Below are 19,246 nucleotides of genomic sequence, written 5' to 3'. Positions count from 1 at the left end.
ATGACAGTTTTCACTGTTGAGAGTAGAACTGAACATTTTATCTCCTATCTCTAGGAAGTGTATGGTAGACCCACCAGGGAAATATTTCTCCAGATTTACCATGCTGACAATTCCTTAAGAAGTTCTCTTCTTCCTAGGAGATTGGAAAGGCAGAAAAGGCTCTCTTCTGGGAACTCTACCTCACTGCTGCTTCATGAGGTTTGTGTTTCAGGATTGCTGTGGCAATGCTGACTTACTTGCACTCTGCATTCAGTAAAATGCTAATCAAAGAAATAAAGTCTCAGATGTAGATTTTCAATCTCTGACTCTTCACACTCAGCAGAGTGGGATAATCCTCCAGGAGGAAGCGGTAGGAGAAGAAATTTTACTAGTTTATGACTGAGCTCAGTAAGTTTGCAAACCTATGGCATTAAATGACAAGTCCATTCCATGACTGCAGGCAGCCCAAATGGCCCACTGAGTCTCCTGTCCCTGTAAAAAAAAAAAAAAAAGAATCAGGGGGGAAAAAAGGAACGTCATTGTCTTGTCTTGTTCACCACCTGCACCACATTAGCACTTTAGGATAAACTTCCCTTGATGCTTATGATCCTGTTGCAGTCACACCACTTGACTGATGGCAGAACAGGGCCCTTAGCAATCCTCTTCCTGCTGTCACCAAATGACACCACAGAGCAATACTGTTAGCAGCTGTTCTCTTCCACATGAGACATTTGCCATTTTGCTCTAATTTTTACAGTTTAACTCCTATAATGGGAGCAATGACAGTATTTCATTAGGACTGTTCCTTAACCAGGAACTCCTCGAGGAGCACAACATTACTAAACAGCCATTGCAGCTAAGAGTGAACAGTCCCATTTATTGTTTGGTTATGTCTTCCTCCTCTAGGGATTAAACCCATTATTGAAGAAACTGGCCTAACCATGACTGAACATTAATACAAGCAGTTTAAAACCAAAAAATACCCTACTATCCTTTAAATAAATGCAGACACATTTATTTAAGCAAACATCAATCACGCAAATGCCTTTGGAACCTCCAACTAATTTCCTTCCAGAAAAGTGTTCAAACAACATGCTTTGGAAGTACTCTTGGCTTATAGTAAAACATATTCTGGTACTATCCTGTCCTGTTGTATCTAAACAGTATTTAGTTATGTACTCTCTGTCTAGGAATATTTATGCTTTTTTCTCCTTGCTTAGAAGTGCCCCATATTTTGAGACCAGCAATGCACTGGAATAGATAAAGACATTTTTATTGATTATTAAAAGGTAAACTAACAAAGGGTTACAAGCCCAAGAATGGATATAACTAGTGGCATATTTATTATTGACAACTCACTGCTGAATGGAAACTAATTCCAAGGTCAGGCAAGGCCTGAAAATTTTGGGTTTTCTTCAGGATTGCTTAATTTTTCCTGGATGGTTATGTGGTTTATGCATGGATGTTGCAAAGGGATCTTTATGTATGATGGCACAGCATATTTAGAAGGGAGACTAACTAGTGCTGTTACTTGCCTGCTCCTATTTTTTGGTCTGACTGTCCTGATATAGAGATGGAGCAGCTCAAGACATAGAGGTGTACATCACCCATACACAGACATTCTTTGCAGAATATGTGTATAACTGAAATAGGCTCTGTCAAGCAGAAGAAAGGCATGAAGAAGGGCATGTACATAGCTCTTCACACGTGGTTTATCAACCTTGTGTTTGCCACAACATCACTACAAGCAGCACAGATGAAAACTGTGTTTTGATGCAGACAAATAACAACTGCTTCCCAGACTACCCTCAATGGAACAATGAGCATCTCCCTATTTACACCACAAAAATAGAGTAGTCTCCTGTGTCAACATGACCAGTGAATCCCAAGAGTGTAATGTGAATTAATCAAGTATGTAACCAAGAAAAAGCCTAAGGACATAATACCTTCGTAGAGATAAAAGGACTTAGGAAGTCTTTGGAGCTAATTGTTTGGAGGCAGTTAGAAAGGTTAATAGAGTGTAATTTAGCGATGTATTTCCTCTGTAAAAGTAGCATTGCTTATCTATATTTACACTACAGTACACATCAGCACAAAAGCATTATCGTTAACTAGAAAATCATGTACCATTCAGACAGGCTTCAACACCTAACAAGTTATATGGCTTGGATATAAACTCAGTGAGCTTGACGTGTAAAATAGCTTGATAACTAAATGCTGTCTTTGTGCAGACATCACACTAAAGACCCTCATCTGCTGAAGTCTTCAAGAATCTCTCTTATTTTCCAATCAGTCTCAACACAGAACTACTACCAGAGGTGAAGAGACAGCTGCGACTTCACTGCCAGTGAGGCTTCAAACTCTGTCCCAGGCACAGCACCAGTCACACCATGGTCACCACTGTAGCATGCTGTCTAGAGGAACTGAGTTTCTAGAACAGGTGATTTCACTGTAAAAAGGAAAGCATAGCATGGTGATTTTTAGCATACTTTAAATTTTTTTCCCAAACAACATCTTCTCCTGAGACCTAGCTCTGGCCTTTGACTGCTACAGATTCTCACATCCATCATTCATTAGCAGAAACTGAATTCAAGGATCTTTGGGCTCTAAGGGTATTTCATTTGGGAACTCTGCCTGAAGTATCATTCATTAAATGAATATGGTTGGCATTTATGATGATAGTATGTTTTTTTTCCCAAACTTGCTTGATTACACTTCTGCCTTAGATCAGCTGTGATAATATTTATTCCAATGGGATCTCATTACTTTCAATGCAGGAAATTATTGCTAAATTAACTGGCTCAAAGTACTATTTATGCGTATACTTATTCATAGAGCTATTTATAAAAATTGCTGGATTCTTTATTGATTGATATATCCATCCATATTAGTACTTAAGACTTTTGGATCTGTCATTATTTAGGGTCTCACACTAAAATTACTGAAGTTGAATGAAGGTACCTGTTATCTTTGTCAGACTTTGGATCAGATTGCTTATGGTGAAGGTCCTTTAGATCATGTTAGATGTAGAAGAGAATAAGGGTTGTAAAAAAGACTGGGAGTCAGTTCAATCGATTTGCAAAGCTGCAATTTAACTTTCAAAGCAGAAATAAATCAAGTGAGATTTGCAAAGTTAAAAAAAAAAAGTAGTTGATTTTGGAATTAAATTTAATTAGGTAAATCCTTAGAGAGTTTCAGAAATTTTAGATTATAATTTTCAATCAGTAGTTTTGTTTCTTTCAGGCCATTTATACTTCAGATAGTACTTTTTTAATCACGATACTTGGTGCATTTAAGGGCCAGTAGTTAGAGGACTCTGCAAATTTCCAACGTTTTGTGCATTCACTTATAATCATTCAGTATTAATTCTTTACATACTCATGGTACACTAGTCTTTCCTGTCATTCTCTCAGCAAAACACATGCTTTTCTTTATGCATGGTCTTTAGGAGGTATGCAACGTAATTAGGACTGGTTAAAAATGCTGGACACATTCTCAGAGTTATTAGTTAGAGCTCGTTGGAATGAAATTAACTAACTTGAGCTAAATAATTTATTAACTAATTGAGGTAATTAGTTAACGAACTAATTAACTCTTTCAGCTAATTCAAGACCAGCTTAGACAGGGCTTTGAGCAATCTGGTCTAGTGGAAGGTATCCCTGCTCATGGTAGGGGGGGTTGGAACGAGTTGATCTCTAAGGTCCCTTCCAACCCAAACCATTCTATGATTCTTTGATTCTATAATCTGTTGACTTTATAAAGGAGATGCTTCCCTATACCTCTACTCCATAAAGATCCAGAACATAACTCTTTATTCAAGAATAGACACCACTAGGGGATTTCTTGTCTTTTATTTAAAGAATAGCAAGACAAATAAGAAATTAAATCTACATTCACATTTTAATATCTTCTTGCATTCTTAGGAGAGAGGAGAATTTTTATACATAACTGCTCCAAACGCCAGTAGCCCTTTTGAACTCTGCAAGCTGCAGCAAAAAAAAAATCTGATTTCTGCAACCCACAGTAAGGAGAAGCTGTTCACAGATGCTCCTGAAACTCTAGAGTTTATGTACGTAGGGGGACATTATTTAAACTTTTAGTCTGCTTCTTTTATTTGCCAGCAGCATGGACATAGCCAAAGGCAATGCCTGTAGTACCACATTAAATGCCTTCTTTGGCATGGGGGCCAACTTTCAAGCCCTTTTCCCCTCCAAATTAGAGAGACTGTTTAATTGAGAATGACGCATGGCATGTGCCAAGTCCGAAATCATGCCTGGGAGTTGTTTAGGAAACTTTGAGCATAACAATACCCCAGGCTCTATCCTAACAATTAAACAGTATAAACGATCACTTGCTTGTGTCTAAAGACTGTGCCCAGGCTTTGTTTAATTTACTGTTATTGCTAATAGAATTACATGCTGGTAATACAAAGTATGTCAGGCTTTATCAATTCAGAGCTGTGCTTCAATGCTGAATATAGTTCAGAAATAGATAGGTCCTATAGTGGAATAAACTCAAAAGGAGATATTTCCTATTTAAGAACTACAAATATCTATTGACTAGATATATGTCAGCATATTCTCCAAGAGGATAACTCCCTGCATTGTATTCTGCCTGCTATACTCCTCAACGGGGTGAATTATTAGTATTTATAGATGTCCTATAAAAGTATTTACCCCAAATGGATGAGAACCCCGCTGCACCAAGGCTGGTCCCTGCCCCAGACCCTATTTCTAGCTGCAGCCCTCTCTGAGAACACACAGTTGCTTTCTGGGAGCATGGAGGAGCTGTACTCTGATGTTGGGCATCCTCCCTGCTACCCCCTTGCCGCAGGTCAGGCTGCGTGAGCCACACTCAAGAGTGACTTCAGCCAGTGCAGCTCTTGGTTAGATGCTGTAGCTACAGATTCTGCCTCCTCTGGAGATGGCTCTGTGCAAAACAGAAAGAAGTTGGCTCGTAGTCAGAGGAAGGTGATTTCTTGTTCATTAGAGGTTTTCAAGACATGAGAGGACAGGGTGCTAAGTAATCTCATGTAGGCTCCCCTTCCCATGAAAGGCTGGACCAGGTGATCTTTGGAGGTCCCTTCTGGATTCTGTGGTTGTTGCAGGATGTAAAGTCAAGAGTCTGTGCTCACTTTTGGGATTTTATTGTTGTTCTTTCAGTCTGTTAGTTTTTTCCTTACAGGCCACTGTTCTGGAGGAAGTTTTCCACACAAGAATTTGACTTTGCACTTGGAGATGAGAAGTAAGCTTTCTGTTTTATCAGTGGCAGCAAAAGGTTTGTGAACAGTTTCCTTACAGGGCTCAGATTCATGGAAGTAATAGAAGAATTTCACATTCAGATTTACTTTTTTTATGTCTTAACTCTGAAGATCCTGTAGAGACTTTAGAAGGAACCAGAAATATTTAAGTAGCTGAGTTTACCAAAATTACACAAAATTATTTAGAAAATTCTGAGGATGTGGGTTATTGCCTTGCATTTTTCTACTGCAGACAATATTCTTACCTGTTCAGCACATTAATTAAAAAAAAATTCAGAATAAACTATTTGGTGCATGGATATAGCCACTAGATGGGAGACAAGAGCTGGTTAGAAACTGGGAGCATCAGTTGGGGGTCCACTTGGGGAGCTCCTGTCAGCTGTCACCACCAGCTGTGACATGTCACACTGGAGCTGCACACTAACACATCTGGGACACTTTTACGAGTGTTCACAAGGAGGTTATTCACTGAACTGGAAACATTTCTTTATGAATTGGTGGTGGTGGTGATGAATTATTGAGGGAACAGGATATTTTAAAAATAACTGTGTTAATTCTCTGCCTCTAAATGGCATTGCCTTAGGAAATTCTCCTCTTTCATTTGCAGTGCTGATGGAAAGGAACATCTTTCACATTATCTCATCTACATGAGGTCTGTTAACAATACAGCTGCCCAATGCTTTTATTGGGCAGGAGTGGGATTAGCCTGTGTGTTAGGAGGGTGGAATTCAAATCCTTAGAATGTCACAGACTTCCTGGGTAGCTTTAGGCAAACTGTCTTTTTTCTCTGCATTTCAGTTCTTCCTCTGCTTTTCTTTTTTTTTTTTTTCCTATAGAAATGCCATATAATTGATCTTGCTTTCTTCCCTAGTGGAGATTAATACTATAGACTGTGCTATCATAATACTGCACAATATAGAAATGTCTTTGAAGCTATTTGTGGATACATTTTTTTAAATAAGAAAAATTCTCCATTTTTCAAAATTTTCTGTGCCTCCTTATATTTAACTTTAGCCAGGGTAACAGAAATGTGGTCCAGCCTGTTTCCTAAAACTATTTGTAAAAACTGACCAAAGTAAAAAGATAAAGAAATGGAATAAGTTTAAACAAAAAGACATACTCATCTCAGTCAAAAGGGTTGAGTAACCAGAGGATGACCTCTGACAAATGACTTCTGTAATATCCTGGTAGGACCCAGAAGCGCAATCCAACATAAGTATGCTTTCACATCCCATCTTGCAAGTTATGATAACTTCACTGAGACAGATGGGGACCCAAGAGATCCCTCATCCCCACCTTTACCAGCTTTGGCAATGTCTTAATATGAGATCCGGAGCTTCTTTTACCTTTTTTCCCAACTCTCGCCTTTTTTCTATCTTTTATTCTTCTCTTCTTCTTCTTTTTTTTCTCCTTTAGCCAAGTGTGTTTACTAATGATGCTGGCAGAGTTTGCCTGTACATAGAAAAGCTAATTGAATCATACTAACATGTGTTCTTCAAAAAAAAGGTACAAAAAAGAGCACCAAAACCAGAATCTATACACCAAGTCCTTGTTGGGGTCTGGCTGCCTGTACTCAAGGCCAGCTTTGACGTGGTCTCATCAGGGACCTCTGCCCCTTGGCTTGGGCTCAGGGCCTTGCCCTTTATTTTTGCAGATCCTGACCCGCTCTTCTGGCCGGGTGCTGTGGGACAGGGCTGTGGCAGGGAGTGGCTGGGGGCACTGTCCTGTCCCCCACTGTCACCTGTGCCTTATACCTCATCTGCCCTTGCCCAACACCTGCTCCTGCTGCTCCCTGTCACTGTATTTTCCACCCTTAGTAGCTGCTTTTCTTGCTACTTCTTTCTCCTTTTGAAAATATGTCTTGCTTTATCCTCAAGAAAACAGGACAGTACAATTAACAGCTTCAGACCATCTCTCAGTGAAATTGTCTTTCATCTTCTCCCTACAAAGGGCTATCTAAATGATGGCCAAATGGGGGAAGTTTCCATTAAAAAGTCCCTCTCTTTTACAAAAGAGAAAGGCATTAAATCATGTTAAAATTAAAACTTAATCCATATTGTAACTATTTTTCCTTTAAGAAGTTTTAATAATGTTTACCATGAGATGGAGCAAGCCCAAATCTCAAATCTTGACTCAGATCTTCCTATCATTTAATATTCTAATATTAGCCACGGGCTGAGTCTTACCAATGCTCTTAACTTCTATACCCATTTGGTCCACCAAAATACCATAAACCTGACTTTCCATCTGAAAAACCCCAAGTACTAAGCACTTTTCCTTGTCAGAGAAGGTACTTTATCTAGTCACACTGAAAAAATTGGTAACAGACCTTGAATACCTGTCGCTAAAATTGTGTTTTAAATATAATACATGGAGAAGGCAGACTGGACTTTGGAGAAGCAGGAGCATATTGTGGCAGACCAGATAGAAACTTAGGCTTCCAAAATTCAATCCCCTGACAGGTACAGTCTGGTCCCATCTCAGTGCCAGATATTTTAACAGTTGCCCAGGTGCAGTCCTTTGTTAACAGTAGGGGTTGGCATCCCAGGCTCACCACTGCAAACCTGCTGTTCAGGGCTGTTTATTATCTGCTGCTGCATGAATTCAGACAGGAGTGTCTGCATCACCAAAAGGAATAAGTTCTTGGTCCGACCCTGGAGCTCCAATCTCTAATAATGCTGTAGAGGTTAGAGCTTTATTAATGGTATATGGAGATGCCCCAAAGGAGCTGCTGCCCTCTGCTGTACCTGTGATATCTAGGAAGAATGAGGCAGCCACTTCTATTACATGATCCACTGTGCTGCTAACATAGGAGGATTAACTCATGTTAAAAAGCCTTCTGTGTCCTCAGTATAGAGTTTTAAAATCTTCGTGGAAGACTAAATAGCATTTAAACCCCTCTCTAACTAGTCATTCAGATAGCCTTTCCTCTCTCCCTCTAGATTCTTCAACTAGCTTTATTATACAGTGAAGGGAGGATTTGCCTAGGATGATTTCTTACCTCAGCAATGTTTGGTCTCCTTCTCTGCTTCTGCCTCTCCTCTCCTACATTAACGACCTATCATCAGCAAAATGTTCAAATCATGGAATGGTTTGGGTTGAAAAAGACCTTACATCTAGTTCCATTCCTACTTTTGGCTAAAAATGTGACAAACTACCACACACCTAGAACACACATATATAAATTCATCTTGCTCATTTGCTTTTCTCCCCTCCATTCCACAAGAAGTGATAGCCTTTCTTCATGGAGTCTCAGGATGCTTCCTTGGCCTGGATTACACCTTAAGAGCAGAAGTGTTCTGCTGAATAGGGGAACAATTTACACAACACTTTAATTTGTGTAATGCTATTGAACTACTACTAAGTATAATGCTGTAGTGCACATAGGGGAGGTTGACCCAGACTGAATGAACTGAGCAGAAATCACATCCATACTTTCTTTAAAGCTTCTCATTGCTGTGCTGCCAGAACCAGCAGCTGCTAAATGTCAGCAGCTAATATTTGTTTTTTCATACCATCCTTATTTGTCTGAACAAGCCATGGTAAAAATAACTATCTCCTATTTTCACCAGTGGTTATCACTGGATCTAGTGCTCTGGAGGAAGCTGTAACTAAAAAAAAAAAAAAGATTACAGACATCTTTACTGGGAGTGCAGGGAGAACTGGAGTTAGAAGATTCTGGCATTCGTTTCTGTGTCCATTGGCTACACCAGAGAGGTTAACCTGTAACTCTGGTATGATTCACAATATTACTTTACACAGGAAAGTTGCATCTTGCACAGCAATCATCTCCTTGCTCTGTGCACTTTGCCCATGTTATGCTCTTGTTCCAGCTACAGACAAAGGATATTCTGCAACTTCTTGGCTTCTACAGGAACCACCTGCTTGTTGACCCCTCTGTAATGCGTCTATATCAGAGAACGAAATCTGTACTTGTAACCAACAGAGGGCATGATCCTTTTTTTCTGAGCATCAGGTAAGATCCCATATATTTCAAGTTCATCACCGTCCAAAATGAGATTGCCACATCCAGTCTCATTGGGAATGCTACATGTGCAAGCTGTGCCTGGGAAAGTGCAAGCTCAGCTCCAAATCATGCCAGGTTTTTAATTAGAATTTAATATAGATTATTGCAGAACAGTGATTGTACCCACCATCTAATAAGCTCACTGGCACAGCCAGTCTAAATGCCTATTTACTGGGGCATGTAGCCTAACCACAAACCAGGATTGGCACACATGCACTAGGCTATCACCTTTCAGATTTCAAAGTCATGATTGCCCTTTGCTGATCAACAGCAGTCTCCACCAAAATTTTCCTATTTAGAACATAATTTGTGATGTAAATTGGTGGATTTCCAAAGATATGCATGTATATGTATATATTTATATATTATTTCTGGACTGTATATAATCCTTTAATGCAAACCAACAGAGGCAGACACCTTACTAGGACAGCAGTGGCTTCCATGAAGAAGCAGCTCTTTGTCAGCTCAGTACTCTATGTAGTCTCACCTTTGTATAACTGTTAAATGCTTTGTTATTTTGCTGCTGACATCAAACATCTCAGATCTTGAGCTGAGAAGAGGAAAGAGTAATGAAAAGGGTTAGCAAAAACAAAAAAGGAATAAAGTTAATAGTGTCATTTCTTTTTATGTTACATACAGGACTGTAACTGTAAATGGGTACCAGTACCCATTATATTGTTAGAAGTCCACAGCTAAGTATAACATCCATCATTAAATTAATAAGAATTATTATTTACCCAATCTAAATGTACAGCACTTGCAAAAATGGATATGCTCATTATTTTGAAAATGTCTTTGTGAAATAAAGAACAGAATGAACTGTGGAGGTGATGTTAACTATATTGATAAAGTAAATACCATTCAAGGGAAGTACTCCAGAAGAAGACAACAGTTGTTAGTGTGTTCTTTTGTTCAGGTAACTGCTTTATTTATGGGGTTTGGGACAGAGTTTTATGCAATTGACAAATCAAAAGCAAACATTGCAGTCAACAATGAATAAGATTTTTAAGGAGAAAAATGGGGGGTTTGTCAGGTTGTGGTAAGTAATTCTAATTACAGTGTAGCAACACTGTGAATGGAAGACACCATTTTATTGATGGGTAATAATTTGTGATAGTGACATTTCATGAATCAAATGGGCTGTTTACATAATGGAAAGTGAGTGAGTTTTTTACTGCTCTCCTTTACCCTCATCCCAGAAGTTGAGTCCAGGAAGAAAGGAGGGGTGGAGGAAAGGTATTTTTAGATTCTTATTTCTCATTATTCTGCTCTGTTTCATTGGCAATAAATAAAATTAATTTCCTTAAGCTGAACATGTTTTACATGTGATGGTAAAAGCTGAGTGATCTCTTCCTGTCCTTATCTCAACCAACAAACCTTTCATCATATTTTCTCTCCCCTGTCCATCTTAGGAGACGAGTGATACAGTGGCTTTATTGGGCACCTGATGGACAGCTGAAGTCAACCCACCACAGTTTGCATGCAACATGTGAAGCAAAGCAGCTCAAAAAAGGAGCAGAACCTGAATCCACACTTATGCAGATCCAGGGGACAGGAGGCTGCATGCAGGGAGGGGACAGAGTGGCTATTCTCAAGTACGACAGCTGAAGTGCAGCAGTCCAGATGGACTATTGCTCGCTCACAGATTGAATACTTCATGCAGACAGAAACAGGCCATCAGTTATTTTCCAAATTACTCACATTGGGTCTGGCTATAAAGACAATGCATGTGATTGATTTTTACCCTGTTTAATAGGACGGCTTCTGTGGATGGAAGGACAGCTTCTAAATGCTTCCTGAATGAGTGGCTGACCTGAGTTTCTAAGATAAATGCCAAATGGTACACTTTTTAGTTTTCACAGACCATTAAATAAAGCTAAGAGCAGACAAAAAAGAACTGGATTACCATGCTCACTGAATAAATCAGTACCACTGCAGGTACTTGTACATACATAGCAGTTGCAAATTTCAGAGTAAGAAACTGATGCTGGTAAAATCCTACAGATGTCTTTACTCCAGTGCTCAATTGTCTGAATGATCATAGATCTCCTAACATCTTTTCTAACATCCAGTACTTTCTGTCTTTTTCCAGGAGTTTTTTTTTTTTTAAATTGGATTTGATTCTGCCTCTGAAGTAAATGGAAATTATCTATGCAGCTATTTTTTAATTCCTATAATTAACATTTCCTGCAGCTTTAAAGTGTGAGTATCATCTTTTAATCACTAACTGGCTATGGTTTTATACAGTGTCCTACAACTACTTTTACTTCAGGAAGCTCAGTCAGGTAGACAATCTTTCTCCCCTTCACACTCCTCTTTGAACACTACTTCACAGGAATATAAGGGCTGTAAAAGCCTTGCAGTTGGTGGAAGGAGAATCCTAGAAAGATGCATGAAAGGAGGCCCTGCAGTGCATGGTGCGATGTGGATTTTCAGTTTTTCTGAGCTGTAGTTCTCTGGAGCTTTTTCCTAAACTAGACCAGACCTGGGGAGTAATTTTTTGTCCCATAGGCTGTGCTAGTTCCCAAAGGTGATGTGAATCATAGGGGTGGGAGGGTGGCTGACAGCTGCCTTAGGGCTCTGCTGGTGGGCCATGGCTTTTTGTGATATTACAGCCATGGGCATCAAAAGTGACCTGGGCCAATGTATTATATCTAGCTGTGAAAAACTGTGGATGGTAGAATTCCCTTTTAAAACAGGAGAGGTTTGTCTTACACTACCACAATTCCTTTCCCTTGTTCTGTCATCTATTTTCAGTTTGTGTGTGTATACTAAATGCCCTTGAAACATTGCATGATGACATGTGGGCTGTTTGAAGGTGCCAAGCCTGCTGGAATAGTGTTGGGGGACTGTGGAAATGGAGGAAGACAGACTATGCATTCTTGTCCACAGTGCTTTTTGGGAGCTGACTCGAAGAGGACTGTCCCCTAACAGTCCAAGGACATAGTCTTGGAGAAATCTGGTTAGAGGTCCAGAAAAGGGCCACAAGAGAGACCTCCCTGATCCTTTTATTACTGAATACTCCAGTACAAGACACAACTCACCATACACTGGAGACAGATGTCAAGACTTGACAGTATCTCTAGTCATGTGCAGAACTACAGATATCTACCTAATTTCACAAGCATCCAGATAGGTCCTTGCAGGTGCTTAGAGTAAAAGGAGTATTGTATTTGTAGAACACCCTCAGTATTTAAGCACTGTTTTCAGATTGTAGAAGTCATGAAGTTAGCAGGATAATATGGAAAAGTGTTGTAAATCTGAAGCATTGCCCAAAATATTCCTATGATCTCCTTTAATGCAACTTGTTAAGTTTATCATGCAGTGCATCTGTTTTTTACTTAAATATTAATGATAAATGAGATAAGCGCTGACAAAGATTCACAAGTGTCTTAACATTTGCGATACTTTCCCAAGTGACCTACTTATTGAAGGGATGTTGTGCTTTGATTTTGAATTGTACTATAAGAAAGTTGACACTGGCAGCCCACCAAATTAAACAACAATAGCAAACTTTGATGTTGGCAATGCTTGACTGATAAGTCCCAGCACATACAGATCTATATGCAAATAAAGATATTTTAATTTCATTAAGGGAGAGAAAAAATATTCTGCTTTACTAACGTGATAATGATTCATGTTGGGAAAAATCCTGGTGGCTTTCTCAAATGCTTCTGATATTTGAACTGTGCTGATTATTTCTATTTGAAGTATGAAATACCACTGGCATTTTTGACACTGCAGCATCTTCTGTAATCATACTTATTCTTCATCAGAGCTTAGAGAGAGTCAACACACACTAGACTTAACATTTTGTTACTAAACAGCTGGTTTTTTATGGATTCCAGTGGGGACCATCTAACATTTCCGTGTTTGTCACAGTTGTAGCAATCAAACTTATGAACAGCAGTTTTGGAGTTTGATGCATATTTGTTAAACACAATGGGTCTTTTATGTTCTTTGTCCTTAATTAGTGACATTGACAACATCTGCCATCTTCAGCCACACACCTCATGAACAACTCTGGGCACCAGTTTATGCTGGGGGCCACCCAGTTGGAAAGCAGCTTGGCAGAAAAGGACACCAAGCTGAATGTGAGCCAGAAATGGACCCTTGCTGCAAAGGCGACCCAATGGCATCCTGGGCTGTACCAGGTAAAGTATTGACACCACATCAAAGGAGGTGGTCAGTCTTTTCCCTCTGCTCAGCACCAGTGTAGCTGCTCCTGTAGTGCTGTATTCAGGTCTGGGCTCCTCAGTAGAAGAGAGACTGGGACAGACTGAGAGAGTCCAACCAAGGACCGCAAGGATGAAGGGACTGGAGCAACTCTCCTGTGACAAAAGGCTGAAAGAGCTGGGACTATTCTGATAGGGGAAGAGAAGGCTCAGAGGTATCCCATCAATGTCTACAAAGAATTGAAGGGAAGGTGCAAAGAGGAGGAAGCCAGGCTGTTTTGAGTGGCGTTCAGTGCCTGGACCAGAGGCAATGGACACCAACTGAAACACAGGAGTTTCCCTCTGAATATTGAGAAACACTTTTCTCCTGTGAGAGTGACCAAGCACTGGCACAGGCTGTCCAGAGACACTGTGGATTCTCCTTTGTGAAAATACTGGACCATGCTTGACCAGGGGGGATTGGACCAGATCATCTGCAAAGGTCCCTTCCAACATTAACTATTCTATGATTCTAAGAAATGGAATGGAAAGTCAACCTCTGGACCTCCTTCTAAAAATGTTTTCATGGCAAAGAAAGGCAGGCATGGCATGAAGCTTCAAATCAAAAAGATGTTACAAAACAGTCCCCTATTCAGGACGCATCAAACAAGTCCTTCTAAAACCTTAAGTCTCCTGGTTTATCAACTGCATTTTTTTAAAACTGCATTTAGATGCTGACTTTTTTACCACAATTTAGAACGTTCAGTGCTTGAAATTTGTACCAAGAAAAGAAGGAAAATAAGAACCCTTGAAAATGGGCTAATACAGAGCAGCATATTGATCATAAGGAATTAGTGTGAAAGTTCATGCTTGTGACCAAGGAATTCTAAAGAGGTAAAAAGATATATACATGTTTTACATCACAGATTCATGGAATCACAGAATGGTTTGGGTTGGAAGGAACCTTAAAGATCATTTTGTTCCAATCTCACTGCCATGGGCAGGGAAGTCACTCTGAACCACATTGCCGAGAGTCTCATCCAACCTGGCCTTGAACACTGCCAGGGACGGGGCATCCACAGCTCCACTGGGCAATGTGTTACAGTGCCTCACAACTCTCACAGTATATCTAACCTAAATATTCCCTCTTTCAGTTTGATCCCATGATGTTGAGTGATGAATTAGCAGGAGGTATTGCTTTTTAATACCTAGATGAGCAATATGCTATCCAGGATCTAATGAAATGCGGATGCCATATTCATATTCAAGGTGATTTCAAAATGTGCTCTTAGAAATAAATTAGTGGTATAAATCTTAGAGGAATGCCAATAATTTGCCAATCAGACAGAATTATAGTCTACAGGCAGATGGATGGCAACATAATTGAGGCCTACCAATGGCTTATTAAAACACCATGCAAAGTAATCACATTGCAAAGTAGTACCTGAGTAAAAGTTAAAATACAAACTGTTATAAAAAGGAAGAGTGAAAAACACTCAGGTGTAGGCAGAAGGGTTTTCAGTGGCTTTGTATGGCTGCAGGTCTGATGCCCTTATATGCAACTGAACATAGGGGGGTTTAGGTAGACAAAAAAAAAAATTCCAAAAATGGCCCTTAAAGATTTCAGGGTTAGCTTTTAATTAAAAAAGATTAAAAATGGAAGAAGCTATGTATTTTGCTCCATCTGGCCTTGTTCTGAATCAACAGAAACAACATGAGTTGAATCCATGATTTCTAAGAGGCAAGCCGTATATGCTATTCAGAATATGAAGCCTAGGGCAAATAGGCATTTGGTGTCTGCAGTCTGCAATATTCACATCATGAAGTAATTTTGCATTAATGTATGGGTGTCTAGAATTTAACCAGATGTTTGCAGTAAAGCAAATCCTTCTATTCTTACCAAAGGAGAACAAAACTTATATTACAAAATCATTAATCTCTATCACATTATAGAATCTCCTGTGTTTTTTGAATATTAATTAATCACCACTGGTTAGTCACATATTAGATATAATTTTTGGAGCATAATAGAAAAATATATTTAAACACATAATAAACCTTCTCCTGGAGAAAGGAATTTTGCTAATAATGGCAAGTAGTGGAAACAAGTAGTTTCCCATTGAGTAGGATGTGAAATAAAGATGTATCACGTCCTTAATGTCTCTTTAATGTCTGTGTAGGATTTACTGGGAGCCAAGTCCTGAGATGCAATGACAAGGTGGAAGGAATGAACACTGTTAACTGAATACAAATTTTGAATATACACTAGTGATCTTATATATTTTCCCAAACAAAGTTTGGCATTGCTAGAAACAATGTAGAATACAGAATATGCACGAATACAAAGAAAATACATACACACTGCATAAAGGCTTGACACAAGCACTGTAATTAGTGAATCAGTTCCTTAAATCAATAACCTGCACTAACAGATTGCCTACTGAGAAGCCTTTTCCAAAATAAATTTGAGGAAACCACATAATAGCTCACTCACATGGCTCATTTTTTTAATGAAAGTCTGGAGGAGTATTGTATCCAGAATAAACATGAATTTGACAATTGAAAATTAATGTTTTCCACATTGGAATTTCTTCACTGTAGATAAACTAATTAATGATGTTTGTTTAAAGATGACTGAAGTTTCTGAAAAGTTTCAGATGATTCTTGCATTTCTCTTGTGTAGAAAAAAAATTTTATCATACATTCTTATTGCAAAAAAGAAAAGTTCTGTTTTAGGAAACCAACAGTGGGAAACTTTATTACTTAAGTCAAATCAATCATATATATGGGCAGAATACCGATAGTTTTGATGGAGAAATACTGATACATTATTCTGGGAGGAACTAGCATGAAAGATAGATTAAAGGGTGGGTGTCAGGTTAGTGGAAGTTCAGCCTCCAGATATTTGGAAGTCACAATAGACTAAGCCTGCTAGGAGAAGGTTCTATCAAAAGGTGATCCTTTTAGGCTATACAGTATATCTTCAGTTAAAAATCCTTCAGAGCACTGTGTCTTTCATTAAGAGAGGACATCATCCCCCCTTCCAACACCCCTGCATTTGGGTCCTCAAACCATGAAATAAAAGCTTATGGAATTGTACAAGCTTTTGTTTTACAAGTCTAAAATGTTTAATTTCAGAGGAAAGGTTTAGAGAGTAAGAATTCTGATTATCACTGCAGTGACCTGAAGCTCTGATTGTAGCTTTTATTAGAGACTATGATTGAAATCTATTTTAACATCTTGATATATTGATTTCCAAAGATAAAAAAAATATAATCTAAGAAATTACAAGAAATACTGCTTTCCTTTATTATGGATAGAAACATTTAATTATGAGCAGAGGATTTCTAAATCCACAGTGTTTTGAATTGTTTCACTATCTGCATTTCCTTCATGTCTATTTTGCTTATTGGTGAAGCTGTTAAGAAATATTCTTATCTACAAGAGTGTGCAGAGGAGATGCAGCATTCCCGTGGAATCCACAAAAAGTGGAACATCAGTTTCAGGGAGTGAGTAATTTGATATGAAATGATTAGTTAGAGATAACACTTCATATCATCCATCATTAACTATGATTCTCACAAATATCATTTTGTGTCTGAAGCACCGCCCCTACAAAGACAGGCTGAGACAGCTGAGGCTGTTCATCCTGGAGAAGAGTAGGTTGCATGGAGACCTCGTAGCAACATTCCAGTGTCTGAAAGAGGCCTACAGGGAGGCTGGAGAGGGACTCTTCATCAGGAACTGTGGTGACAGGCCAGGGAGTAATGGGTACAAATTGAAAGAGGGGAAATTTAGGTTAGATATACAGGAGAAATTATTTGCTGTGAAGGTGATGAGGCACTGGAACACATTGCTCAGGGAGGTTTTGTGTGCCCTGTTCAAGGCCAGGTTGGATAAGGCCTTGAGCAACTAGTCTAGTGGGAGGTGTCCCTGCACATGGCAGTGGGGTTGGAACCAGATATCTTTAAGGTCTGTTTCAACCCCTTAACATTCTATGATTCTATGAGTCATTTCTTGTTTCACACAGGGAAAATAATTTGAACTGTTGAAGGGGATTGACTTTCAGGAGGTCAAACTGCAAATCACAGGCAAGCTGAGCTGTCAAGTTCCACTGCACTCTGTTCCCACCCCTGATTTTAGTCTCTGCTGATTAATTATGGCTCTGTGCTTGCAGTGCCCCATGCAAAGCCGCTCTCCCCAGTCCTGCCGAGGGCGGCAGATGTGTCCAGCGCTTTATGGGGCCATCACGCCTGGGGCTGCAGCAGAGCCAAGGAGCAACAGTAACGATGCTGGTAATATCAGAGTTCAAGGAGCGTCTGGACAGTGCTCTTAGTCATATGGGTTAGTTTTAGGTGGTCCCGCATGGAGCAGGGAGTTGCACTTGATGATCCTTATGGGTCTCTTCCAAACTGAGACACTCTGTATTTCTATGGGCACGTGCTAAAGTGGACACAGAGCAGCCGGGATACCGCCGGACCAGGGCACTGAGAACGGACACAACCCACACCGGGAGCCGGCACCGCCCCCTCAGCCCCGGCAGGCCCCGCCTGCCCGCCGCTCTTTCGTTCGCTTCCACGGGGCGCATGCGCCGCGCTGGTCGGCTCCACATCCGCGGAAGGGCGAGCGGAGCCCGGCGGGGCGATGGCCGGCACGGCCAGGGACGAGCTGGGTGAGGCGAGGCTGAGCCGTGCGGCCCGGCGGCGACCGGAGCGGCTGAGGGGCGGCGGGATGGCGGCTGGCCGCGGGGCATGGGGAGGAGGCGTGAGCGCCGAGAGTGGCCGGCCAGCTCCCACCCCTCTCCGCTCCAGCCGGGATGGTTCGGCCCACGGGGGATGCGCTGCGGCGCTCAGCACACCGAGGCGGGCGGGATGAACCATCCCACCTGGAGGAGGGGTGCGCTCTGTGCTGCCGCGTCTCCGCGGCGCCGGGGCCGGGGGAGCGGTGGTGAGGGCTGAGCACCCGGGAGCCGGATCGGCGGCACCTGAGGCCGGGCGGGCTGAGGGGAGCGGAGCTGGGGGTCTGCAGGGGTCGCTCCCTGAGGGCGTCAGTCACACCTGGCTAGCTCTCCGTTTCTTTGGGAAGTCACGGCCTCCATAGAAGTACATGAAAATACGTTGTCTTTCATCTGTGATGAAGAATTGTGGCTTGCTTTCAGTCTGTGTGTGGGAGGGTACATCGATGTTCATCTCTTAGTTTTTCTGTCCGCAGATGGACAAGATAGCTTGTAGCAGGTGTAGCTATAAAGTGTAACTGGGGCTGGGCTGGGCTGGTTGAAAATCTCATCTCAAAGCTGTGTCCACAGAATCGCAGAATAGGTGAGGTTGGGAACGACCACAGTAGGTCTCGTGGTCCAACCTCCCTGCTCAGACAGGGTCGTCCTAGAGCACATGGCACAGGATTGCATCCAGGTGGTTCTGGAATATCTTAAGTAAGGAGACTCCGCAACCTCTCTGGGCAGTCTGCTCCAGTGATTGGTCACCCACACGGTGAAGATGTTCTTCCTCACTTTCAGGTGGAACTTCCTGTACATCAGTTTCTGCCCATGGCCTCTTCCCCTATTGCTTGGAACCACCAAGAAGAGCCTCGCCTTATCTTGGCACCCCCCTTCACACCTTCAGATATTTATGCACATTAAGGAGGTCCCTTCTCAGTTGTCTTTTCTCAAGGCTGAACAGGCTCAGCTCCCTCAGCCTTTCCTCCTTAGAGAGATGTTCTAGTACCCTAATCATCCTTATTGCCCTCTGCTGGAAATCTGAAGATTACAGTTCCACTGTAATCTGTGGAATTCGTCCTGTCCAGTGGTAATGGTGGGAATTGGAAGAC

The 19,246-nt window shown here is 40.9% G+C and overlaps 1 protein-coding gene across 1 annotated transcript in view; it reads left to right on the top strand.

Annotated features, from left to right (window-relative positions):
- The first annotated feature begins 18,013 nt into the window (after positions 1 to 18,013).
- SLC36A4 (solute carrier family 36 member 4) overlaps positions 18,014 to 19,246 on the top strand; it is a 50,501-nt gene continuing 49,268 nt past the window's right edge. The window contains exon 1 of the mRNA XM_017837778.1: positions 18,014 to 18,092. Within this exon, the coding sequence (XP_017693267.1) occupies positions 18,065 to 18,092 (28 nt within the window). The 5' untranslated portion in view covers positions 18,014 to 18,064. The remainder of the gene's footprint in view (positions 18,093 to 19,246) is intronic.

The sequence above is a fragment of the Lepidothrix coronata genome, unplaced genomic scaffold, assembly GCF_001604755.1.
Source record: "Lepidothrix coronata isolate B3197 unplaced genomic scaffold, Lepidothrix_coronata-1.0 Scaffold310, whole genome shotgun sequence".
In the NCBI taxonomy this organism is placed as follows: Eukaryota; Metazoa; Chordata; class Aves; order Passeriformes; family Pipridae; genus Lepidothrix; species Lepidothrix coronata.
This window is presented reverse-complemented; position numbering and strand designations above follow the sequence as displayed.